The 27031-nt window shown below is 35.2% G+C and overlaps 2 protein-coding genes across 5 annotated transcripts; one reads left to right on the forward strand and one right to left on the reverse strand.

The window, feature by feature from the left end:
• Positions 1 to 2386: 2386 nt before the first annotated feature.
• On the forward strand, positions 2387 to 7944 carry LOC113846373 (lysine-specific demethylase JMJ25-like). Of its 2 annotated transcripts, XM_027474560.1 has the most exons (12): positions 2387 to 3006; positions 3094 to 3230; positions 3611 to 3716; positions 3808 to 3940; positions 4031 to 4094; positions 4184 to 4865; positions 5170 to 5493; positions 6310 to 6762; positions 6840 to 6912; positions 6982 to 7067; positions 7414 to 7533; positions 7638 to 7944. In XM_027474560.1, the coding sequence occupies exons 1-12, from the start codon at positions 2509 to 2511 to the stop codon at positions 7707 to 7709; spliced, it is 2748 nt and encodes a 915-aa protein (XP_027330361.1). In that variant the 5' UTR covers positions 2387 to 2508; the 3' UTR covers positions 7710 to 7944. The 2 variants fall into 2 exon arrangements, with proteins under 2 accessions (XP_027330361.1, XP_027330353.1); XM_027474552.1 differs by having other exon boundaries at positions 2411 to 3006; positions 6840 to 7067; positions 7638 to 7789.
• A 1018-nt stretch (positions 7945 to 8962) lies between these two features.
• LOC113846895 (probable serine/threonine-protein kinase abkC) lies at positions 8963 to 19391 on the reverse strand. 3 transcript variants are annotated; one of them, XM_027475626.1, is made up of 6 exons: positions 19226 to 19389; positions 18508 to 18723; positions 17077 to 18418; positions 15288 to 15554; positions 9572 to 9727; positions 8963 to 9434 (listed from the first exon to the last, which is right to left on the reverse strand). In XM_027475626.1, exons 2-6 carry the CDS (start codon positions 18543 to 18545, stop codon positions 9315 to 9317), a joined length of 1923 nt encoding a protein of 640 aa, XP_027331427.1. In that variant the 5' UTR covers positions 18546 to 18723; positions 19226 to 19389; the 3' UTR covers positions 8963 to 9314. The 3 variants fall into 3 exon arrangements, with proteins under 3 accessions (XP_027331427.1, XP_027331435.1, XP_027331444.1); XM_027475634.1 differs by lacking the exon at positions 18508 to 18723 and having other exon boundaries at positions 19226 to 19391; XM_027475643.1 differs by lacking the exons at positions 18508 to 18723; positions 19226 to 19389 and having other exon boundaries at positions 9009 to 9434; positions 17077 to 17807; positions 17924 to 18060.
• Between the last annotated feature and the right edge of the window lie 7640 nt (positions 19392 to 27031).

Raw genomic sequence — 27031 nt, forward strand, 5'->3', positions numbered from 1 at the left:
TATGTTTGTCTTCTCTCTTTTCCCTTTGATGGATGTTCAATGCATATGAAATCTTGCATTTATGTCTTCTTCTTTTGCATAAAAATTGACCTTTTTTAAATTTACGGAGCGATGTTGAACTATCAAGTTTTATTATTTAAACTACTAAAAATAATATAGAATGCGACATCGCATACATATTTTTTTTATTTCTTATTTTTTTAATCTTTTTATATACACATATTTTAAAAATACCTTTGGGTGTTTATATACTGTTAGTGATACATAAAACATTTTTCTAAATATCTTTCTTCTATTCTGTGTTAATTTTTTTTATTTTACATAATCTGCATTCTTTTCAGCTAATGTAACTGCAGAAATTTAAGAGTGGAGCATCATGACAACGACACGTTTGTTTGACAGAGTCAGTAAATATGTTTTGATTGAAGATTTGTTTTGATCAGAATACTAGCATATCAATTCACTTTGAAATTTCCCTTGCACCATGTATTGGATGTAGCTCGTGAAATGAGGAATATTCTGAAGCTGCAACTCTTTTTACTTAATGTATACGTCATCCAGCATTAGAACAAAAAATACATGGATAGAGTCCTTGTGGTTGCCACAAAATTTCTTTCTCCGTTAACTTTCTATCTAACCCTATTAGGAAATAACAAATGCAAAACGTCGATTTTCTCTCGTCTATTCTTCTACACATGTTTCTAATTTTGTATGCATGCATAATTTCAAGTTATGAATTTTATTTTCCTACTTCTTCCTTAGGTATAATTTCTCATTTTTTTGGGCTGTTAACATCATTTGAGAATCGTAACAACTACCGCTATCTTCCTAGCTAGTGGGTTATCCTATTAAACGTCATATTAAAAAAGTGCAATTGCTTAGGAAAACAAAACAAAAACTAGAATAAAAAAATAAACAGCTTCTAGGGAGAGCCTAGTAGTTTCTGTGCTAAAAACAAAAGATAAATCAAATAGGTGCTCATCTTTACATTTATTGCAGTGGCAACAACTAATATGCAGAAATGCTTCAAAGGTATCTCTCACAACCGCGAGACGCGTCACTTACAAAACAAAAAAGCCTTTAGAAGCTCATATTCATGCTATATATAAATTATTAAACCTTTCAATTAGTAATTTGGCACCAGCACATGCACATCATAAATTTGTCCAAGATTTCCCATAAAGGTAAAAGACTCATGATCGATTCGCATTTCCAAAGCCCATCTGACACGTGCTATTGACAAAATAAATAAATAAAGGAATTCCAGAATGGAAGACTATGATCAAACATCAGAATCATACTCTTACCAAATACTTAAACAGTTTGCAAAGTTTCAACAAAACAAAACATCTCTTCATCGTATGCATGCAGCATCACCGTACTCTCCTTGAATTCAATTATAAGCCCACATTTTCAGTACAATGTAGAAAAAATGGGCTTCATCAAACGACACTTCAGATTTTTCAGCCCATAATGAATTACATTTAGTACTCTATTTCCCACAAACTGAACCTCAAAAAATCAGCTAGTCTTTAGCATAAGGAAATATCTCATATATAGTAATTACTCTTGAACAGTGCAGGCACAGGCTAATCAATTCTTCTATTGGTAAAGTTCCGTTATCTAAAAGTAGAAATTAACAGGAAAATCAAAACGTTTGGCAAATTGCTTCTTGAAATTCCAATTTACCTCTTTCAAATGAGTAATATTCACAAAGTAGAATACATACAATTACAAATGTGTGTGGCATACTGTTATAGTTAGACATCAGTTTCGTATAAGAGATTGCTAAGAATCATCTTATCTAAAACATTGACTTTGATTTGATACATAAAGAACAAAAGCATACATACAGATACACTATTATATTATACAAATAAAAAAATAAAATAAAAAAAGCTACCAAACCACAGTGGCGCCTGCATTGGCTAATCAAGAATTTTATTTAATTTATGTATCCCAATCTCAATTGCTTAATCAAAAGTTGAATGCTAAATTACAAGCACAGCATTGATTTCAGCCCAAAACCACCCAGAATAGAAAACCTGTCAACAAATCCCACAATAAGCAACCTGAATTTTGCATGGATACAATTTGCAGCCATCCAAAACCTCAGTCCAATACACAAACCAGAAGGAAAAAAAAAGTGAAAACGAAATCAAAATTCAAAATTCACAGAAGAGTTTGCATTGCATGAGGGGAGTGACCAAAAGATAACCAAAAATTTTGATTTTTAAAAAGTCCTGATCAAATCATGATCCTATATTGAGGATTACGAGACTAAACAGGACTCTCTAGTTGTCAATAATTACGGGAATATGCCATGCTATTTCCCAATTTCTTCCCCAATAAATACACTGCTCTTCTAGGCCTAAACAACAACCCTTTTTCTTCTTCTTTTTTCCCTCAGCTCTGCGTGCTTGGTTCCACTTTCCCCAGCAAAATTTTCCCGAGAAAATCCCAATTCCGCCGGGAAAAAATAAAACAAAATTAATAATCGAATTACTAATGGGGAAAAAATCGGAAGAAGAAGAAGCGCTCCCGGAGCATCTGCGATGCAGCCGCACCGACGGGAGGCAATGGCGGTGCCGGCGGCGAGTGATGGAAGACCTAAAGCTGTGCGAGATTCACTATCTACAAGGTCGGCATCGGCAGTACAAGGAGAAGGTTCCCGAGTCACTGAAGCTTCAGAGAAAGAGGAAAAACGACGTCGTTGAGAATAAGATTAGGGCGAAGAAGAAGCGAAAAGCCAAAGAGGCATTGGTGGCAAAGAGGAACCAATTGGAGCTGATAAGGATGGTTCTGCAGAGAGAGGTTGAGAAGAAGAAAACGAAGGAATGGCAGTTGCAATTGCATTGTAACAATGAGAGTGAAGGAGAGTTGAGGAAGGAATTGCCAAATGGGGTTATGGCTATTGCTCCTGCTTCAATGCCTAATGTCAATGTACCTTCTCATTCACGTTACTTCAGGTCCAAGAATGCTTCTGTTGGTACGTTGCATTTGCAGGTGGGTTTTGACTTTTGACTTTTCAATCTACTACTTGTTCTCTCTCTTTTTAGTATCTTTTAGTCATTTGGGTGTTTGATTTTTAAGGTTGTTCCTTATGGCCGAAACTTGAAGAAGGGTAGACGGAATAAGTGTCATTGGTGCCAGAGAAGTGATTCTTGGAATCTTATAAGGTGTTCATGCTGCCAGAGAGAGTTTTTCTGCATGGATTGCATTAAACAACGGTTCGACTTGGAACTTGTTGCTTCCATTTATATATTCCTTTTCTAATTGTTATCATCGCCTACAAGATTGTAGACTATGATACATTTTGGGTAATGCTAAAGCATGAATTTCTAAGTTTGATCAGTTAAACAACTAGCTGTAGATTATTCGTGGTGCAGTTCTAAAACTCCTTAGATTAAAGGATAACCATTTTGTAGTAGTTAATAGAGATGTGTTGAATGATTTTCAATGTGAACAGAGGTTGATGAGAATCTAAAATTAAAATTGAAGGAAAAATATTTCATATTTGTTACTTCCCATATGACTTCTGTGGCCTACACCTTTTATGATGATCATCAAAATGAGCCATTTGCCAATCTATTTGTTGAAAAAAAATTAGGTATTTTGACACTCAAAATGAGGTTAAGACGGCATGTCCAGTTTGTCGAGGAACTTGCACCTGTAAAGATTGCTTGGCAAGTCAATACAAGGACAATGAAAGTAAGGTCTGACATCAAAGATGGATGCTTTTCTGCTAGAACTGTTTCTCTTTTGCAGCACTTGCTGACACTTCGATTTTGTGCTACATTTTTTCAGGAATATTTGGCTGGTAAAAACAGAGGTGATAGGATATTACATTTTCATTATTTGGTCTGTATGCTCCTTCCTGTACTAAAACAAATAAAAGAAGATCAGAATGCGGAGCTAGAACCAGAAGTGAAAACTAAAGGTAGTAATTATCGTTCTTCTAATATGGTGGTTTCTGAGTTAATCTTGTTGATTAGTACTTGGTTATCAAAAATGCTTTTGTGTGTGACAGGGAAAAGCATTTCTGATATTCTTGTCAAGCAGGTCGAATCTGGCTGCAATGAGAAAAATTACTGGTAAGCTCTCTTCTGCTGATGTTGTTATTCAAATAATTTTCTAGTGTTGCTTGCTAACAAATGTATTACGTGTGAAAAACTTGTCTCAGCATTTACTGCAAAACACCCATTTTGGATCTTCATACAAGCTGCCTTAGTTGTTCCTATAGTCTTTGCTTAAGTTGTTGTCAAGACTTAAGTCAAGGAAGCGGCTCTGAAGAAATCAACTCTTCTATATCCAAGCTAGAGGATAAGGCCATTTCTAATGGCAATTTAACTGATAGCTCAATAATACCTGAGTGGACGAGTTGTAATGGTACTGACATTGTGTCATGCTCACCTACAAAGCTTGGTGGTTGTGGTGATAACCACCTTGATTTGAAATGTGTTTTTCCCTTAAGTTGGATCAAAGAAATGGAAGTAAAAGCAGAAGAAATAGTTTGTAGCTATGACTTTCCTGAAACTTCAGATAAAAGTTCAAGCTGCTCGCTATGCATTGACAAAGATCAGAAAATTAACAGATATAAGCAATTACAAGAAGCAGCTAAGAGGGAAGATTCTAATGATAATTGCTTATTTTACCCTACAGTTTTGGACCTCAGTAGCGATCATTTTGAGCACTTTCAGAAACACTGGGGAAAAGGACATCCTGTAGTAGTGCGAGATGTGCTCCAAAGTACACCAAACCTTAGTTGGGATCCACTTGTCCTGTTCTGTGCTCATTTTGAGAGGAGCATGATGAGATATGAGAATAATAAGGACTTACTTGAAGCTTGTCTGGATTGGTTTGAGGTCAGTTTCTCAACATATTTTGTATGTTAAATGCTTTTAATGATACTATCTATATTGGTCCGGACATAAAGGTCAGCCCAATCTTAGAACATTATTTATTGCAATTAATGTATTCAGTAATATAATCTACATTTTAAAGTTTAGTTATTTGCTATTTTCAACTGGCATAATTGGCGCTTATACCCATTATATGCTCAGATCTGTGGCACATGAAAATATGAAATAATGATGGATCTGCTTGAGTCTTGACTCTTGAAAGACTATTAAAAGTATAATATTAAATTTTGAACTCTTACTCTGGCAGGTGGAAATTAACATTAGCCAGTATTTTACTGGGTCTCTAAAGTGTCAACCTCAGAAAAATACTTGGCATGAGATGCTGAAAATAAAAGGGTGGTTGTCTTCTCAGCTATTCAAAGAACAGTTTCCAGCTCATTTTGCTGGAGTAATCGATGCTCTTCCAATTCAAGAATACATGAATCCCCTGTCTGGTCTTCTGAATTTAGCTGCAAATTTGCCACGGGGGAGTAAAAATCATGACATGGGACCATATGTCTTTATTTCATATGGCTGTGCTGATGAAGAAGCTGATTCTGTGACCAATCTCTGTTATGGCTCATGTGATCTGGTGTGTTCGCTTGTTATATTCCATTTGTTGAATATATTTGAGTCATACGTTCCTGAACTTTTAGTTTATTTTATTAAAACTAAACATGAAAAGGTGATTTCTAATATTATGGAATATGCTTATTCTTTTGATATCTCCTTTGGTGACAAAATAATCATCTTCTGAAGTAAGAAGCATCCCCTTGAAATGCTTCCTATTCAGGAAGATGTAAGTCACTTGTACACTGAAAAAGCCCTGTTCCTAATACATACTTGATTGCATGTCTCGGAGTGAAAACCCGATAAATTTTCCAACAAAACTTGGCCAAATGAGGACTCAACTGATAATCTGTTTATTAGGAATTGATTCCATAATCCAACAAAACAAACTATTTATTAAGAATTTGTCTGGCTTTATAACAAATGTTTAAAATTGGTCTTTGCTAAAATGTTTGGAATATATGTGGTTAATTTTTTGTCTCTGTTCTTCGATTGCCCACTAACATATGTGACAATTAGTTTCTCCTTTTAGGCATTATTTTTCGTCTTCCAAATAAAAACACAATGCATTTTTACAAGTGGATGATGCTTCCAAAAGATTAAACGGCATGAAGATTTTGCACCAAGATAGACACCAAATTTAATTTTTAAGGCTGTATGTGGGTGGCTCCTGACTAGAAAGTGTGGCCAATACCTTGTATCTCAAACTTCTGACACATACAATTCAGTGATTGAATCATTGCAAAAATTCTTCCTGTCAAAGAGCAGTGCTATTCTGCACATCGTAAAAGAAGGTAGATAATAAGTGTTATTTACTTTGTCTGATTTGTAATTCCAGGTTAATATTATGGCACATACCACAGAGGTCCCTCTCTCAACAGATCAGCTTGCTAAAGTAACTAAGTTATTGAAAAAACACAAATCTCTGTGTCAAAGGATGTCTTCTAAAACTACTATTGAGCATGAAGAAGATGGGGAGCAAAATGAAACACGGAGTATAGTAAGAGAAGGAACTGACTTTTTCAGGAGAATCAATAGAACATCTTACATCTCTACTGAAGCCAAGACAATATCAAAGCGTAGTTTAGACACCAATATTTCCAGTGATGGAGAATGTTGTTCCAATTCTGAAACTGAGAAGACACGAAGCTCTTTCCACGCAACAGTTCTAAGCACTGAGAATTCTTGTGCCCAGTGGGACATATTTCGAAGACAGGATGTGCCAAAGCTCTTGGAATACCTTAAAAGACACTCTGATGAATTCTCTTATGCCAGTGAATATCACGAGAAGGTAAGTAAAGGAGAAGAAAATTCCCATGCATGATCTTGTTAGAGTTAGTGATGATTAATTTTATCTCGTGTATGCAGATTGTTCATCCCATTCTAGATCAGAGCTTCTTTCTTGACAATGCTCACAAGATGAGACTTAAGGAGGAGTTTAGTAAGTATATGCATTATCATCTTTTACAGTCTTGCATAAGTAAATTGACTTACCTTTCACTGTTTCCAGAGATTGAACCGTGGACTTTTGAGCAACGAGTTGGAGAAGCTGTCATCATACCTGCTGGATGTCCTTATCAGATTAGGAACCCTAAGGTCTCTGTTGTGTTAGTATAAAAGATTTCGTATCCCATCCATCGCTTTCTCTCTCTCTTAAATTTGAACTGTTCTTGAGCCAGACATATTTCTTCTTGTATGTGATTTTTACATCTTGAAATTTACTGACAAGTTCAAATTTGAAGTTTCATTTAAGCAGTAGGAAGGTATCACACATCATACCTTTAAGCTTAAACGAAAAACAAAAAAAATGATCACACTATTAATGGCCTTACTTTATACCTGATTGCTGATATAGGATATTTTCTATGTATTGATTTATATTGTATTTAGTTTATCTCAAGTTGTGCGAGTGTATGATGAAAGCTTGATTATTGATCTGCAGTGTTGTGTTCATGTGGAAATGGAATTTGTGTCCCCTGAGAATGTTACCGAATGTATCCAATTGATTGATCAGGTCCAGCTGCTTCCAAAAGACCATAAAGCAAAAGTAGAAAAGCTGGAGGTAGACTTCGTAATAATAATAATATTTACCAGTTCATGCTTTGTTCTCTTACATTTTTGCATGAATTGACAAGCTTTGTTTCTTTTTTGGGTTCATGAAAACAGGTGAAAAAAATGGCCCTTCATAGGATGAGTGCAGCAATAAAGGAAATACGTGAGCTTACTTGCAGAACATGACTGCACAAGCTAAGATATATTCTTAAGATGCCTCTCAACCTCTCGCGTCTTAGCCTCCAAACCAGTTTCTTCTTTTTGTTTTTGTTTTTGTTTTTTTTTTGTTTTTGTGACATTTATACCTTACTGGACGGAATCTGAAATATAATTAGCTGATCGATATATATTTCTCCAATTGTTTACTTCTAAAACGAAATTTAATTAGTGAGAGAAGAAATTTTTCATAACCGTTTATAAGAGCTATTTGCTTCCATGTCTGTGAACATTAGTTGCTCTGGTTTTTTCCTAATTGGATTGAAGCCACTGGTTTTAAAAGATACGGTAGTGGATTTATGTTATGTAAATGGTGTAACACGTTGGCTATAATCTGTTGGAGTGATATTAATAAGATAATAATACAAAAAAAAATCTACAACCATGTGTCAGATTGTGCACGCGTTTCAACTTTCTCAGTCACTTTATATATACTTCTAATGAAAGCTAGTATACTGGCTTTAACCTGCAGGTGGGCTTCAAAGGCTTACAAATTTGCAAGTTTGGATCTAAAATAAGTTTACCCATTTAATTGTGGGTTCACCTGCTTGACTCATGAGTTAAATGGATTGAGCCTGCAGGTGTAGAGACCAACCTATTGACCTGTATTTTCAAAAAGAGAAAATCAATTTTCAATAGTTTAAGAATTAAAAAATTTTAAAATTTTTAAGAGAAAGGCCGAAACTGGGAAAATTAATTAAAAAATGAAAAATTAATAATAATACAAAAAATGCAAGTTAGCCCAAAGATTAACTTGTTTAATTGTAAGCTTACATGAGCTGCTTAAATATACATAAGCTTACGAGTATCCAAACGTGTTATAAAGTAGGACTTATATGACACATGACTTGCACGTTTATGTATTTGAATTCAAGTTGAAATACTGGTAAAATGTAGATTTAACACAAAAGTTGTAATTAGTGTTAAAGTAAACAAATCCCAAAATATTTAAGCGTGAATTCATATGTTCATTAACATCTTAATATGCTATATATAACAATCCAACAATGTATTTAACAAATTTTACGTGGGCTTTAATTAAAAGTGAGTTTTGCATTTTTAATAGGATTCCAATGAAATTTACTGAAAGTGCATTAAAAAAATATATGCCACAAAAATTTCAATCATTTAAATACCGCAAACGGTTACGTAACAATCAATGTTAATGCTTAAAACTTTACATACAATAATTAAGGAAAAAATAAATAAACCTAAGAGAGATACAAACAGAAACATTAATCGCATTCTTGATTTCACTTCAAAGTGGTGACATTCTAATCATTACGGTCTACATATACCGATAATTTTCATTCCTAGTTCGATATGATAATTAGCGGGTACAGAAGTAAGGAGAAATAATCACCGCTTTATTCTTTCATCTTTCATTTTTCTTGTAAACTGTGATGCCCACAAAAATATCTGTTGGAAATTAACCAAGATAAATACAGGGAACAAAATTTTCAAAAATTAAAACTAAAACAAACGCGAGTGCCTTTTAGGACATGAAATGATTTGTTTTGGGTTACGTAGTCAAAATTGTTTCTCAAGAGCCTCCAAAAGAAAGAAATCGCCTCTTCAAGGGGCCATGAGTCCGTCAATTGTGTAAGAAAGAGACTTTGCCCAATCAGCTCTAAGTAGCAATGTCTGCAACGTCTGCATGACATTGTACCCAGGATCAAGCTTTCGCTGCCAACCCTACCAATTAAACATTACCAATATCAATTGAATTACTTCAGCAAGTACTTGTTGCATAAACGTTTACCGGCCAATAAGTTCATCTATATGTATGTATACATATAAGTGAACATGATAAAAAGAAGAAAAATAATTACCTCAAGAACCAAGGTCGTCACCATGACAGTACATACATTGCCATCAATATTGACTCTATGACGCCTAACTTTCTCAAGTAATTGCTCCATGCACTCTGCAGGATGGACCAGGTCACCTTCTGGGGTGCCCCAAAATGTAAATGCCTCTTCCACTTCCTGTTAGAAAGGACACTATGAGTGAAATGGTTCGAGATCATATTCAAAGAGTTCCAAAACACACGAACTTGTAGAAGAAAATAAAATACATTAATCTTTCGAAAATTGAACAGCTAAACAAAAATCAGTGACAGATAGCTACATGCAAAATTCAACAAAATAATCAATAATATTCAGCATCAATTAACCACAAAAGTCTGCACATCAATCCATATATAATACATTCATGTGCATATAAGTTTCGATTAAGATATCTGTTGGGTCCAGGCCAATTGGGCCTCCACTCAAAACATACCAGAGAAGGAGGAGTAGGATGGGGATTGTGGGCAAAGAGGTTGTTAAGGTAGATTCTAACAGAATGGGTGACGTGGATGAATGAGAGAGGAGGGGCTGTAGGAGGGATATAGGGGTGTTGATCAGAGGAAGGGAGGTAGGATTTATCTGGGAAGTTATTTGGGAGGGCGGCTGTCATAGGGACAGTCATTGTTGCTGCATTACATAATCCAGTTTTCCTATTGTTCTTGCGATTCCTACTTGTAATCTCAGGGATATCCCCTGACCGGTTTGTCATACATTTATAAATATATTCTGTTCTTATCAAGTTGGTATCAGAGCTCCCGATCTTGGGAGCGCCTGATGGTAACCACACGAATGGAGAATGTCGAGCGGAGATTGGAGGGCATGCAAGCCTCCATTCAGGAGGAATTGCGGAGGCAAATGGATGAGATGTTGACAATGATGACGGCGAGGTTCGAGACGGCTTTGCGTGTAGTACGAGAGGAGAGGGAAGGGGAAAATAGTAATCAAGAAGGAGGTAACAGAGGCGGTGAAGCCTGGCGAAAGGAGGAACGAGTAAGGAGAGTAGAGGTGCCCTATTTTGCAGGAGAGGACCCCCATGGATGGGTGTACAGAGCGGAAAGATATTTTGAGATTAATGGCATACCTGAGCCGGAAAAAGTGGATACCGCAGTAGTGTGCTTGGAGGGGAAAGCCCTCAATTGGTACCAGTGGTGGGAACCGAGAGTGCCGACCGCCACGTGGCCCATTTTCCGGCAAGCATTATTGGGTCGTTTTCGGTCGTCATCTTCAGAGAATCCTTACGAAGCTCTAATGGGGCTAAGGCAGAGGGGAACAGTGATTGAATACCGAGAACAGTTTGAGTTGTTCTCTGCTCCACTACGTTTTGCTGACGAGGAATTTATGATTGGGGCATTCCTCAATGGCTTGAAGGAGGAGGTCAAGGCTGAGGTGAGGTTGCGGGACTCCGGAGACTTAAGCACGATCATGGATTTTGCTCAGAAAGTGGAGGAGAAGAATATGGTATTGGGCTTTCCTTATGGCAGGGGGAGCGGGTCAATGGGTCCAAAGCCACATTGGGCCTTAAGGGTAGGGGCCCAAGAAATGACTAAATTAAATGGGACGGGGAGAGGTGAGCCCAATTCGTCATCGGGGTTTAGGCTTCTTGCTCGCACTAATGGCAGTCGGGTTGAAGGCCCAGGGAACCGCAATAGTTCACGAGATTCCTTCACACCTTCGAGCTCAAATCGCAGAGGCCTAGGGTTCAAACGGCTAACCGAAGAGGAGGAAAACGACAAAAGGAGGAGGGGCCTTTGTTTTCGCTGTGATGAAAGGTTTACCCCGGGCCATGTGTGCCGCAACAAGCAATTACATGTGGTTTTGATGGGAGAAGAGGAGGCGGACCAGGGCAGGGTTTCCATTGAAGAAGACAATGAGGAAGAAATGAACCTCCAGCTAAATGCGAGTAGCATAGCGGGGATGACCTCCAAAAATTCATTGAAGCTGTGGGGTACTATCTCGGGTAAGAAGGTGATAGTCATGGTGGATTCCGGCGCCTCCCACAACTTTTTATCTCCGGAACTGGTGGAGGAGCTGAAAATACCCACTGAAGCTACAAGAGGGTACTTTGTGGAGGTAGGGGATGGTCAACGGTTGGGAAGTCAAGGGGTTTGTAGGAGTGTCGTACTTGAACTACCCAACCTACAAGTAGTTCAGGATTTCTTTCTCTTCGATTTGGTGGGCGTGGACGTTATTCTGGGGTACGAGTGGCTTAAAAGTTTGGGAAAATTTAGTGCGGACCTACGACAGCACTTGATTGAGGTGCAGAAGGAGGGAAGGACCATTGAGATAAAGGGAGACGTGGGGCTGTCCAGAACTGTGGCTTCGTTAAAGGCAATAAGGAAGGAACTGAGGGGAGAGGCAGAGGCATATTATGTAGAATTGGGGATGCTGCATATGGGCTGTTCTGAAACTTCTACTCAGGTGTTAAACACCACATCTAAAACGATGAAGGAGTTGTTATGGAAATTCGGAGAACTATTCAAGGAGGGAACTGCTCTTCCACCGGAAAGGGAGTGCGATCACGCTATTGTCTTAAAGGAGGGAGCCACCATTCCCAACATTAGGCCTTATCGACATCCGCACCGTCACAAAGAGGAGATTGAAAAATTTGTGAAGGATATGTTAGCAGCAGGTATGATCAGGCCGAGCACCAGTCCTTATTCCAGTCCACTGATTCTCGTAAAGAAGAAAGACGGGAGTTGGCGTTTTTGTGTAGATTATCGGGCCTTGAATAGCATCACCATCCCCAACAAGTTTCCAATTCCTGTCATTGAGGAGCTGCTGGATGAATTAGGAGGGGCAACAATTTTTTCTAAGCTTGACCTAAAATCAGGCTACCACCAAATACGAATGAGACCAGAGGACATCCCTAAAACGGCATTCCGAACACATGAGGGGCATTACGAGTATGTGGTAATGCCATTCGGGCTAACCAACGCTCCTTCAACCTTCCAAGCACTGATGAACTCGGTTTTTAAACCTTACTTGCGTAAATTTGTACTAGTGTTTTTTGATGATATTTTAGTGTATAGTGCAGATCATAGTTCACACGTGGACCATTTGCGATTAGTCCTTCAGCTTTTGAAGAGACATGAACTGTGGCTCAACGGCAAGAAGTGCAGCTTTGGGGAATTACAGTTAGAATACTTGGGGCATATCATTTCACCCATTGGGATCTCTGCTCACCCTGCAAAGGTCTCTGCTATGAGACATTGGCCACAGCCTAAAGACATTCGAAGTCTAAGGGGGTTCTTAGGCCTGACGGGTTATTATCGCCGTTTTGTACAAAATTATGGAATTATTGCTAAGCCCTTAACACAGTTGCTCAAGAAGAACAGTTTCAAGTGGTCAGAAACAGCACAGGGGGCATTTGAGAAACTCAAGGGAGAAATGGAGGCGCTGCCTACTTTAGCCATGCCCAACTTTGATTTACCATTCGTGATCAAAACAGACGCTTCAGGTTATGGGTTAGGGGCTGTCCTTATGCAGCAGGGTCGACCCTTGGCCTTTATTAGCCAAGCTCTTTCAGATAGAAACAAGGTGAAATCAGTGTATGAACGAGAATTAATGGCGATTGTGTTCGCTGTTCAGAAGTGGCGACAATATTTGTTGGGTCACCGCTTTACTATTCGTACTGATCAAAAAAGTCTGAAATTTTTATTAGAGCAACGCGTATTGGTGGGGGAACAGCTGAAGTGGGTCACCAAACTGATGGGGTTTGACTTTGAAATTCAGTACAAGCCGGGAATGGAGAACAAGGCAGCTGATGCATTATCCCGAATAATGACTTGCAGTGCAATATCCATGGTCACCCACTCTGACCTAGTAGAGTTGGCTGAGGAGGTTATGGAGGATGAGCAGTTGAAGGGAATTATACAGAGGGTAGTAACCGATCCTAACTCACATCCACACTATGCAGTAGCACAGGGCTGTTTATGGTATAAGCAAAGGTTGGTATTACCTAAGAAGTCTGGCAGAATTCCATTGTTGTTGGTGGAATTTCATGCATCACCTTGGGGTGGCCATTCTGGAGTTACTAGGACATATAAGAGGCTGGCCATGATTTTTTATTGGACTGGAATGAGACGAGATGTGGAGAGGTTTGTGGCTAGTTGTCAGGTGTGCCAACAGAACAAACATGAAACCTTGAAACCAGCTGGGCTTCTTCAACCTCTACCAATTCCCGAGCATGTATGGGAAGACATATCCATGGATTTTATTGGAGGATTACCTCGGGCAAAAGGGGCAGACAGTATCATGGTAGTAGTAGACCGACTGAGCAAATACGCCCACTTTATTCCGTTGCTCCATCCATACTCGGCTACGGAGGTAGCAGCAGTGTTCGTTAAGGAAATCGTGCGTTTGCATGGGTTTCCCAATTCTATAGTCTCCGACCGGGACAGAATATTCATTAGCTCATTTTGGAAAGAGCTTTTTCGTCTCTCGGGCACACGGCTTAAATTCAGTTCAGCTTACCATCCTCAAACAGATGGTCAAACCGAAGTGACTAACCGTACCATTGAAGCATATTTGAGGTGTTTTGTTAATGATCATCCTCGTCAATGGGTGAAATGGCTACCATGGGGGGAGTTTTGGTTTAATTCCTCATTTAATGCATCCATACAAATGACTCCCTTCAAGGCGTTATATGGCCGTGATCCTCCCATGGTCATTCCCTACTGCAAGGACAGTACTACAGTGGCTGATGTGGACAAATTGCTACAGTTCCGGGATAGTATTTTGGAGGAGCTCAAGCAACATTTAATTAGAGCACACATGAGAATGAAGGAGCAGGCTGACAAAGGGCGTAGGGAGGTGGAATTCCAGACTGGGGACATGGTATACCTGAAAGCCAGACCTTACAAACTGAAAACCTTGGCCAGGAAGGTTAATGAGAAGTTGAGTCCAAGGTTTTATGGCCCATTTCTAGTGGAAGGAAGGATTGGAGCTGTTGCTTATAAGTTGCTGTTGCCGGAATCATCACGCCTGCACCCGATTTTTCATGTTTCTCAGCTCAAGAGGGCTCCCCCAACGAGCCAAGCATGTCAAGAATTACCACCATTTTTAACAGAAGAGTTAGAGCCTCAGGTTGAGCCTGAAGAAGTGCTGGACGCTAGGAGATTGTTAAATGGTAGTTGGGAGGTGTTGGTGAAATGGAGGAATCTGCCTAAGGAAGATAGCACTTGGGAAGAATATGAACTGCTGCAAGCCATCTTCCCCCAATTCAACCTTGAGGACAAGGTCCCTCTCAATGGGAGGAGTATTGTTGGGTCCAGGCCAATTGGGCCTCCACTCAAAACATACCAGAGAAGGAGGGGTAGGATGGGGATTGTGGGCAAAGAGGTTGTTAAGGTAGATTCTAACAGAATGGGTGACGTGGATGAATGAGAGAGGAGGGGCTGTAGGAGGGATATAGGGGTGTTGATCAGAGGAAGGGAGGTAGGATTTATCTGGGAGGTTATTTGGGAGGGCGGCTGTCATAGGGACAGTCATTGTTGCTGCATTACATAATCCAGTTTTCCTATTGTTCTTGCGATTCCTACTTGTAATCTCAGGGATATCCCCTGACCGGTTTGTCATACATTTATAAATATATTCTGTTCTTATCAATATCACAAAACAAATCCAAAATAACAAGTTCTCGGAGGGAATTGAACATCAGTTGACTGAATAACAAATAAATTTAAGTTTTAAAAAATACCTCAATGAAAGCCTTTGGATTTGGACAGTTCTGTTGCTTCGATAAACTGAGGGTGCATTCTGCAGCAGTTCGGCCATCTCGGCGGGCAACAGCTTTAAAAAATTCCAGTAAATTTACTCTATCACTACCAGAGAGTTCAGCAGTCATGCCTACATCAAGGAAAACTACATGAGGCTTTGATTTGAAGAGCCGTTTTTGAGACTTCCTCTGAGACATTCGAACAAGGATATTTCCAGGATGCATGTCTGCATGAATGAAGTTGTCCACCTGAAAGAAGAAATAGCATTGTCTTGGAAGCTAAAACTTTATGTTCAAGTTTAAAACTATTATAGGACCAATATTTCTTTTAGTTCATATTAAGGATTAGGATGTGATATGATTATTATTAATAGGTCAAACATGTGCATTCAAAAAACAAAATATTATTTTGGAAAGAAGAAAATTAATTATAACTAAGAGAAAAATAAGGATAGCCATAGATGAAGATGCCCTACTAAAGAAAACCCAATAAATAAATAAGATAAGTAGATCTAATCAACCAAGACCAGATAACTATGTAACTTTACAAAAATATCCAACAAAGAACATCCCCTCCCCCCAAAAAAGACTGTAATGAGCTAAAAAGGACGGTTCACTCCTAAAGACAGTTTCTAGAATGAGTGAGTTGAAACCTACTGAAAAAATGGTTAGGGATTTTATATAAAGAAAACAAACATCATAATAAATGATGGATATGTTGGAACCCACTCCATTAATCTTCATATTAGCAATTAAAATTTGAATTTTACTCTATAAAGTCCAGCTGAACCCAAATGCTCAAAAACAAACTGCAATATATTACTTTTTAAAAAAGAAAGTCAACAGGAAAGACTAAATTAACAGCCCATGAGTAGGAATTATGTCACAACACAACAATTTACAAATATGCTCCAGCAAATTCTTTTACGAGAAATGGTCATCAAGTTCTATCCAAAACCAAACTTTCAATAAAAACCATCCACATATACCAAGGTCTTTGTTAATGATTTCACCTAATACAAACTTTCAGTTGCTCACAGAGGCCTTTTTCTAATCCATTTCAAAATATAAAAGTTCAAGGCCTTGTTTATGGTTTTCACCACAGTAAATCCCATTTTTTGTTCCAATATCTCTTGCCAAAGAAAAAGGAAAATAGATAACTGAAAGGAATATATTTTAGTTCCCCTAGCTTGCAATGCTAAGCATTAGAAATAAGGCAAAGTAGCTAGGATTGTTGAAATTAAAGCAGCTAGTAAAAAATTAGTTAGATGGTTAGCTAAAATACTAGGAGGGGAGAAGATTAAAAAAGAGGTAACCCTTTGCAGAGGCAGAGGGAAAACCCTTGGAGGAGACAGCTCTCCTTGCTTTGTGCATTCTCAGTCAAGCTATAAAATCATTTATTTCTTTAATCTATTTTATATTCTGGGTTTGTAACAGTTGCTTATCAGATAAGAAGTTACCATAATGAAGCCCCAACCTCAGTAATGAAGGTATATAATTTTTCCCTTTAAATTGTTACAGTTCTCCCCGACAGTCATATTATCTAAAACAAGAATTATGCTTGTTTTTACACATGGGCCACTATTTCTTTAATATTCTGTTGACTTATTGAGTGCTTGTATTAATTCTGACTCTATTATTATATTATTTGAGGTCATCAGTCATAATGATTTTCACTGATGATACATAATAAATCAAGAATGCCCAAAAAAAAGCATTGAAAATAGTGGAATATCAGTGACAAAAAATTGCAAAGAGAGATATACTATACCAGAAGCATCTTCAAAAGTGCATGAGTCCCAATGTGAGCAAGAGCAGATTTAATCCGCTCATGTCCTTGAAGATCGTCAACATAATACGAGACACTTTCACCCTTTTCATATGTTTCCACCAGAACGGCAGGGTGTACAAGAGGATATACAGGCTTAGGGAAAGAGACATCCTTCCATCTACGGAAATTATAGATAAACCGGCTCAAATGGGCAGCTTCCCTGGCAAGGTCAACTTGAGACATCATGAAAACTGCAAATTGTTGTACACTCTCATCTAATCTTAACCAATTAAGAGCAGGAATGAATTTTGACATTTTTGCCACCAAATTAATTATAGCAAAATCCCGTCTGATTGACTCTCCCACGCCAGGATGTCTAACCTTTACGGCAACCACCAGTGGCTTTGTTTGCTGGCCAGGATATCGATATTTTAATGAAGCGCGATGCACTTGGGCAATGCTTCCAGATGCAACAGGCATTTCTTCAAAATTGTCAAAAATTTCAGAAATTTTTCGACCAAATGCCCTTTCTATAGTTTTCTTTGTGTAGCTAAAACTGTGTTCAGGAGCTTTGGTATGAAGTTCAGAAAGCTTAGTGCATAGATCACGTGGAAAGAGATCAGGCCGTGTTGCTGCCCACTGACCCCATTTTATGAACGCTGGACCTGATTTTTCCAGTGTGCGATGAACAATACGGAGCCACAGTTTCCGAAATTCTGGTCCAAAACAATCTGCAAATGGTGCCATTACAATGCTAGGAGAGAATAATATTGCTAGATAGAGAGCCCTCGCTAACAAGACAAGACCTTCAACTATCATGAATGTAAATGTAAACATGTAATTATACCCATCTTGTGCACGCATATACAAAGCATTCTGTGATGGGTAATGTTCTGCATCTGCCCAATTTCGCTGAGCTAATGCAAGCTCTCCACATGTAAATGCCAAAATACCAGGAACTAGCAAATAAGAACGAGACAAAGCCAAGGTCACTGCCTGAGCAATCATATTTATGGTAGGAGGAAATGTACTGTCACCACTGGAACAATACTTTCTGTACAGCCTTTTCCAAGCAATCTGAGAATGATGTGTGACTGCATTACTTGCTGATGTTACAGAAAAGTTCCTAAAAGAACAGCATTTATGAAAGCCTTCCCTCGCTCCATACCACAAGAATGATCTACGTGCTTTACTAGGAAACTTATATTGCATGTACAACCTGCAGTGGTGGATATTCGGTCCAACTGAGACAATTGACCCATTTCTACTCACTGCCAGGTATCTGCTATGGATTCTATGAACAGACCGGACAGCTCTTATTATATTTCTTAGCATCAAAAATCTGCAAAGTGCAAAACAATAACTATGTCAACAACAATATTTAATCACACAATTCAACAATATTTTATTATTTTATAAATAAATCATTACTTTGGACGTGCTAGCCACAGTGGCTTCTCTTCACTCATGACTGTAGCAGGTATACATGTAGATGAGCATTAAATTTTACACGAGTGTACACAGTGTCCATTCCTCCAAAATGCATTAAGTGGTCAAAAACTCAGTTGATACAGCGTATAATACACCCCCCAATATTTGTTCCTCATTTATTGGAGTCTCAATCCATTCCCACTCAGTTATTGCCACCTTTAAATATCAAAAAATAAAACATGTTTAAAACAATTACAACAGACTGTGTAACACTCCAAGGTGGTATAGATAAATAGGGAACTTAATGCGGTAATAGTTGTTCTTTCTATACATTTCCTTTTGTAGAACAGATCCCTACCCAGCTCAAATTGTGGGAGTTCATGAGATTATAGTACCCAAAATGCTGGAAAAACAAAAATTAAACCAATAGTATTTTTCTGAGACCCAATGAATAGAGAATCATTGGGATTTCAATGATTTATACTCTTGACTCCAGATGCATTTCCCGCATCAAAGATCACGTGTCTTACATTCAACCTCAGAAAGAAACAAGCAAACCATTCTCTCTTTAATAATAATAATAAAATAAAATAAAAACTCATTAGCATCTATGCAATGCCATAAATCAACTAAAAATAAATAAAATAAAATTCCCTAAACGCCAAGGAAAACGAAATTTGAGAGAAAAACAAGGAAGCAAGGAATGAAAGAAAGGGACCTGGGAAAGAAGAGAACATGCTACTTTGGTGAAGAAGAAGAAGATTTAGAAGGAATGGAAGATGCGATTATGCAGCTGAGCCTCAGTTTTGTGCGATTGTGAGAAGACGTTGTTGAGGCGGTCCTAACCAATACAAGAAACCCTAAGGCCCAAGAAATTCATTTGTCTTTCAACAACGAACAGTTTGTATTTTTAAAAGAAACTTTTAATTTAGTAAATAATGGAAAGTAGCTTGAAGATTTTTTAATTCCCCTCCTTAGTTCTTTATAAAATTTAATGTGATGGTAATTTAAATTTTCAAATAATTAATTTGAAATCAACATAATAATTCTACATTTTAAAAAGAGTAATTTAGTGAACAACATTTTAAGGAACTATTATGTACATCTAATTCTGAAACATTAAATTGCATTTTTTTTATTTGACAAATAAAAATTAAATTATTTTAAAGTAAATATCTATTAAATAATACATATATATATATATATATATATATTAAGATAAATTAGATAATTCATATTTTTACGTAAACTACTTTTAGATTTGTAAGAGATTTTTCACAATAAATCATTTGATCATGTAAGAATTTTAATTATTTAAAATTTTAATCTATTTTTATAAAACAAAATCTTGAACCAAATTATAATATTTTATTATTAAATATTTGGTTAGTACTCTAATTTTCTATAAACTAAACTCTACTTACTTTAAAATCTCATAATATAATATCAATCAAATATTTTATTCATTTAAATGATTCGTCAAATCAACTTTTCGATCTTTATAATATCAATAAAATCATTTTTTTTCTTTCATATTTTGTTATGTAGAATTTTTAATATTTTTGTTTGAAAATAATATATAAATACACTCATGCTATGATATTGTTGGTGACAAAGATCTTTTCTGTATACGTAAGTCTGTGTTTGCATTTATAAAATTTTAGTATTATTTTATATAAACTAAAGGTATTCTTTAATTTTTTTACTTTTTTATTAATTTAATTTTAAATTTTAGGAATTAAAATAATTATTCAAATTTCTTGTTTTATTTTATATAAAATTCCAGATTTTCAGTAAGTCTTTGTGTTTGCATTTATAAATTTTTCGTGTTACCTTGAGCCAATACAAAATATCACAGGATATTTATAATTTATTATAGAAATATAACTCTATCAATTTTTATTTTTAAAAATTAAAAGTTTTGAGTAGTCATACGTCTATATTATAATCTGTTTATAGTATAATTAACATAAAATTATATATTTTAAAGATTTTATTTTTTACATTTCCATGAAAGTCCAGTAAAATAGATGAGATGGTATTGAGATTTGCATTTTGAATGAATCATTGAATGAGTTGAAGTGAAAACAATTGGTAGCCACAGTTTTACACCACTGGTTGAGAGCTACGTATGCGTTCTTATATGATAGAACGTGTCATTTTTAAGTGCATAAATAAACAAAAACAATGCTCGATGTTTAAGGCTAACCTACTTTCATTTACATGGTGTCACGATCTTCTTTTTTATTTAATACGAACACGATGCTGTTACCTTTAGTTAACGATTTCAGGAGAAGAGAATTAAAAATAATATAAAAAATGTTTCTCACACAAATATTGGGCTCAATGAGCCCACTAACATTAAGATGAGCAGAGTCAAAAGCCCAACATCAATTATAGATCTTTCAGGAATATCTTATAGCAATCCTGTTATTAATCAAAAAGTAAGATTTATTTTTTTCACCCCTTTCTTATAAAATATTTAAATTTAGAAACCATTTATTCAAACCTATACGATTAGTCTAAATCCAGTTGAACAAACTACTTCGCCCAACTTTATGTAAATGTTGGATGAAAATATCTCATTTCAGAAAATAAAAAAAAAATTTGACAAAAAAAATATATAAATATTGTCTAGTTTTATGTAATTTTTTAAGTAAACAATAACCTTTAGGAAATATATGGATTTATTGACATTCTTTTGCAATAAAATTTCATTTTCCTAACTTTAGTTGTAATCATAACCATATGTATTATTTTTTAAATAAAAATATAATTTATTTCAATAGTTAATATAAGAATATTATGTAATTATTATTTCTTATTATATATTGTATTTAGACATAATTTATTTATGATATATAACTATATTCTTAATTTAGACTAAGACATTAGAAAAATAGAATATTCTATAATTAATTTTTGTAAATGACCTTGTATTATTTATTTAAAAGAATGGAATGAAAAAGACATCAATCAAAGCCAAAATGACTTGACATGGTATCATGAGTCACTTGTTCTATATTATTATTGTTTTAAAGACATTTTTATTAGTTGCTCTTGTTTTTTATTCGTGCATGCAATTTTACTCGCCTGTGTTTTTGGTTTTATGACACAACTCACTCTTGTTTCTGGTTTATGTTTGTGACTTTATTCGCTCTTGGTTCATGACTCTATTTACCCTAATTGTGGGTTCATAATTTTTTGGTCTCAATGTTGTGATTCAAGTTCACGACATTCTTCCTCTTACAATTCTTCGTTTCTTAATCTCATATTCATAACTACAAAAACTCTTGTGTTCGTTTCAATGGCAAGAACTATGTTGGTTGAGTATTTTAGTTCAAAATAAATGCAAAAAGGAAAGAAATATGGGGACACGTTGACAACTCTTCAGCAGTCCTCAAGGTAGCTAGCATGTTAGCAGCTTGGGAGATCAAGAACTCATTGGATTCTTGGATTTGTTGAGCTGTAATGGTTAATAATATTCGATGCTTTATTATTGCCAAATACATATAAGATTACTAAAAAATGATTTATAATTCGGACAACGCTGCAAAATGATTTTAGCTAGAGCTTGATATTGCAAGTTATAAAGAGGGTAATCTTTCTATTTATGATTATTACTTTGGTTTTCTTAATCTTTGAGCTGAAAATTCATTCATCTTAGATGCTAATGTCCCTAAGAAGTTGTTAGTCGTTACTCAAGCAGTTTATAAGACCAACAAACTTGACCAATTTTTGAGCTAGTCTACTGAATCAAGATTTCACAACAAGAAAATTTATATTTAGCAATCAACAAAATCGGTATCTAAAATATAAAAATTGGTTGCAAATTTTTTTAGCCACTAATATGTTGGTTGCAAACACATTTAGCGACCAAAAATGCATTCGGTTGCAAAAATTTGAAATTAGCAATCGCAAAATTTCAGTCACTATTTTGCCGCCACCAAGCTGGCAGCTATTTCAGTTGCTAATTGTGACCACTTAATTCAGTTGCTAATTATAATCCCAAATTTTGGTTGCTAATTAGTTGTATTCTGCTAACCTATAATATTGGTAGCTAATTTGTTGCAATTTTGCGTCTACCTTTTTTTGGTTGCTATTTTGGTGTCTAAATTTCATCAAATATTTGGTTGTTAAATTAGTCGCTAAGTCAGCGGCTAAATTCGATGGCTAATTATAATGAATAATTAATTTTTTTTTAACAAGACTTATTTGTATTACAAAACATGCTTATATAAGACATAATATTTAACAAAACCTGCTAATAGTTATATTTTACAAACATGGTAAAAAAATACATCTAAAGAAGTAAATTACATCTTAGAATCCATAACAATATATATTTCACTTCATAACAAAAGTGTAGGTCATTTTATAAGAAGGTACAATCATTGACATAACAAATAGAAAAAAAAAAAGTCTTAAATCATGAATGTGGATCAATGTCATCATGAGGAGAACCAACATCATCAGTGTCAACATGAGAACCATCCATTTGGATACTGGTAGAAATTTCCAAGTGTTTAACAACTTGTTGAAGGATGTTTTCGATCTTTTATAGTTTTGAATTGGTCCTCTGTAATTCAGATTGCATAGTATCAATGTGTATATCCTTTGCTGCTAATTCTGCATTAAGGTTGGCAATGATTTGCTGATAATTAACACTAGAACTAGGATCAAACTGAGTACAAGGAGAGGGTGACATCACAAACTCTTCACCTAGTTGTCATAACCCATACATATGACCTTTTTTGTTTTTTCCTCCAACAACTTCTAAAAAATAGTATTGTCAGCAGCTATAGAACGGTCACCTGAGGCACATTCTTCACCATGATCATCATTGTTATGCGCATGAGTTTCAGTTCAACATTGAATAAACTCATCCTAAAAAATAATACTCTTATTAGTTATAATTTATAATAAAAGTTAGACTAAAATTTAAAAAAAGTAATTTGTAGAAAGGTATATACTAAAATATTTTTGGCTTTGTCATTGACCCATTCTTTAATTTTATTCTTTTTTGTCTTTCCCATTATATCAAATGTTGTGGGAACTTACTTAAGTTGCTCAATCTGCATAATATTACAAGTGTAAAGTTCCAATGAAGAAAATTATTAAAAAAAAAAAGATAATTTATATAATTACTATTCTATCACGATGCACAACAGTAGATACAAAGCCACTGGTGTACAAAGATGCTCCACCGTCTACAAATCTAGTTTGTTTCGCAATAGTACTTTTTTTTTAAACTCTTCTCCTCTCAATGAGTGTGCCGCTCTTCTTTTACATCAGGAGTGATCCAAAGGCCCTTATCTTTACCATTTCGTAACTTAGACATTATGTTCTTTAAAATCACAGAACCTTTATGCTCAAAAATAAATCTAATGATAAGATTATGTTAAGAGAGCCATTTGTATGTTTTCTACAAATAAAAAAATCAAATAGAGATATACAATAACATATATAGGAGTCATTAATAACATGAAATACAAAAGTAATTTTATTAAAATTATCCCCCTTCCTTTAATATTTAAGATAATCACCCCATAAATATATATGCTTGACAATTATTTTAGAATTGCTTAATATTAAAGATAATTGATGGGTTTAATATTTACATAACACAATGACTTTAAAATATGTTACCTTAAACTCTTCAAACCACATATTCCTCACTTCTTGTGGCACCTTGGTCCAAGTAGGCGATGGACTATCAAACTTAGACTTGATTATTTTGGAAATAACCTTCGAAGGACCATCTGAAGGTAGATAACTATTGGAAAAAAAATAAATAATGATATTATAGAATTAGATAGTTATAAAGAAAATATTTTGATATAATATGTGTATATCAAAACTAACTTACTCATGTTTGACTTCTGGGGCAAGCCATATCTTCTTATTAGTGGAATCTGTAGTTCCAAAGATTGGTAACAATAAAGTCATACACTGCTTTGACAATAATTCTCTTGAAAGAGGCTGTGTGCTAGTAGAAGTAGTCGTGCCCTCCAAATATTGAGGAATAGATGAAACTGATTCAACATCTGTATGTGATGCTGCGAGCCAAGTGTATTACATATGCTTTGTTGGTTACGTGAGACTTGATTTTGTGGAAAAGATATTTGAACATAACCTCTAGCACGAATTCAGAATTGACTTCGACTTGTACCTCTACTATTAGTGTTTGCCATATGTTTTCTTGAAAAAAAAATAGGTAAATTTTATGCACATTATAAAGATGATATATAATATAATAAATAATTACCTAAGGTGACAGTGAATCACTTAAGTCAGTATTAATGTCATTTTCACTATGAGTTTCACTATCATATTCAGTTAAGAAGGATGTATCCTCATTCAGTTCATTTGAATTTTGTTGATAAAATAATGATGCAACATCAACTTTGTCCCCTTCACCACTAAGATCAATAAGACTATCATCATAAAGATCAAAATCAATTTGCAACATTATATAAAGGTCATCAACAACATGCACTTCTTTATATGGAATTTCAATATCAACTTTATCAAACAAGTTATTATTTATTGCACTGCGTGCCTTAGTCTTAATGACAATTACCCAATCATGATGTCCTTCTGGATATGGTGTGTAACAAACTTGTTCTGCTTGTTGTGCAAAGATGAATGAGTCATACACTTTATATCTTCGTGATTGCTTAAGTTGAACAATTCCATATTGTTTATTTACTTTTGTCCCTTGATATGGAGTATTATCAAACCACTCACACTTAAAAAGTACTAAATTTTTAATGGACATGTCAGTATACTCCAATTCAATAATATCAATCAACATTCCATAAAAGTCATCTTCTAGTGCACCACGTGTTCCTCGTACGCAGATAACATAATTAGAAGTTTTCATGCCTTCATTCCATGCGTTTGTGTGAGATTTATACCCATTTATGATGTAAATAGGCCAAGACTCAACCTTTCTTAATGGTCCCTATGCCAACGAAATTAATAGTGGTTCTTCAATTTGATTTTGTGAATTTTGAACCTATTTATCAAATGTAAAATTAAACATAATAAAAGTTTAAGTATAACATTACTTGAATATTATTTTCAAAAAAGAAATAAAATAAGATGTACATATCCTTTGAACCAACTAGGAAAATGAGAGGTAATTTCTTAATCAATTTGAGAGTTTGAAATATCATGTTGAAGCTCTCGTAGGAGTTTAACATAAACACTACAAATATTAAATAAAACGTGTTAGGATTAAAAACAAAAAATATATAACAAATTTGGAATCTAATTGAATGTAGTAAGACATTGATCAACTTACCATAAATATGATTCTACTTCTTCATAATTTTGTAAAACATATAGATGAGCAATTTTCAACTCACGTTCTTCTAAGTAATATTGATAGAATTTGCCACAATTATGTCCTAGATAATTAAAAACAGAGATTGGAGGACTAGATGAACAACCTTCGCCTTCAAAATTACGTAGAATTATAGTCCTTCTTGAATCTATGCTTGATGGATAGTAAAATGAAGCAAAAGTAGATGTTTTTTCTACTAAATAGACTTCACAAATGGAGCCCTCTATCCTAGTCTTGTTCTTTACTTTTTCTTTCAAAGATCGCAAGAACCTAAATGGATACATTGTAATTTATTAAAACATGTAGTAATAAAGATAAACAAAAATATCTTTATATTTAGATGTTTTAAAAATTTATACCTCTCAAATGGATACATCCAACGATATTGAACTGGAGCACCAACTCGTGCTTCATAGGGCAAGTGAATTGGAAGATGTCCCATTGAATAAAAAAAAGTTGGCGAAAATATTTGTTCCAACTTACACAATAACAAAGGGATAACACGTTCCATATCTATCAACTTGTCTATGTACAATGTGGTGCAAGTCAATTCTCTAAAAAAGTGGCTAAGTTCAACAAATGGTTTCCAAATAGTGTTTGGTAAACTATAAAATGCAATGGGAAGTAATCTCTGCATGAATACATGACAATCATAACTTTTTATTCCATGCAACTTTGCTTCTTTATTATTAACATATCTACCTAAATTTGATGCATAACCATCTGAAAAATTAAGTTATTTAATCCAATAACATACACTTATTCTTAAAACATATTTAGCCTTTGGTTTAATAAATTTTCCACCTTCAACATCTTTTAATTCAAGATCCTTCCTTTTGCATAATTTTGCTAAATATAATCTTCCATTAACTGTATCTTTTGTCTTACCCTTAATATCCATAACAGTGTCAAACACGTTCATAAACACATTTATCTTAGTATGCATGCCATTAATGTTATGACGAAGAAGATGTGTTTTCCAATAAGGCAACTTCGAAAATATACTTTTTTTAGTCCAATTATGATGTTTACCAAACTCAGGTAACTTTCTCCCTTGAGACTCCCATACAATGGCAAGTGTGAAATTCTCTCATAAATATCTTCTCCACATAAACAAGGAGGGAGAGAAGACATCTCAACACAACCCTTCTTAAAAGCATTTTTATTCCTCTT

This window comes from Abrus precatorius, unplaced genomic scaffold (assembly GCF_003935025.1).
Source record: "Abrus precatorius isolate BTA unplaced genomic scaffold, Abrus_2018 Scaffold10, whole genome shotgun sequence".
NCBI lineage: Eukaryota > Viridiplantae > Streptophyta > Magnoliopsida > Fabales > Fabaceae > Abrus > Abrus precatorius.

Bases quoted from the DNA above. Each gene is read 5' to 3' on its own strand.
- LOC113846373 (XM_027474552.1), top strand. From the start codon at position 2,509: ATGGGGAAAAAATCGGAAGAAGAAGAAGCGCTCCCGGAGCATCTGCGA. The intron at 4,866-5,169 runs GTCAGTTTCTCA...TTACTCTGGCAG, and splicing joins CTTGTCTGGATTGGTTTGAG to GTGGAAATTAACATTAGCCA. The intron at 5,494-6,309 runs GTGTGTTCGCTT...TTGTAATTCCAG, and splicing joins GTTATGGCTCATGTGATCTG to GTTAATATTATGGCACATAC.
- LOC113846895 (XM_027475626.1), bottom strand. From the start codon at position 18,545: ATGAGTGAAGAGAAGCCACTGTGGCTAGCACGTCCAAA. The intron at 18,419-18,507 runs GTAATGATTTAT...TGCACTTTGCAG, and splicing joins CTGTGGCTAGCACGTCCAAA to ATTTTTGATGCTAAGAAATA. The intron at 15,555-17,076 runs GTATAGTATATC...TTCTTCTTTCAG, and splicing joins CACTTTTGAAGATGCTTCTG to GTGGACAACTTCATTCATGC.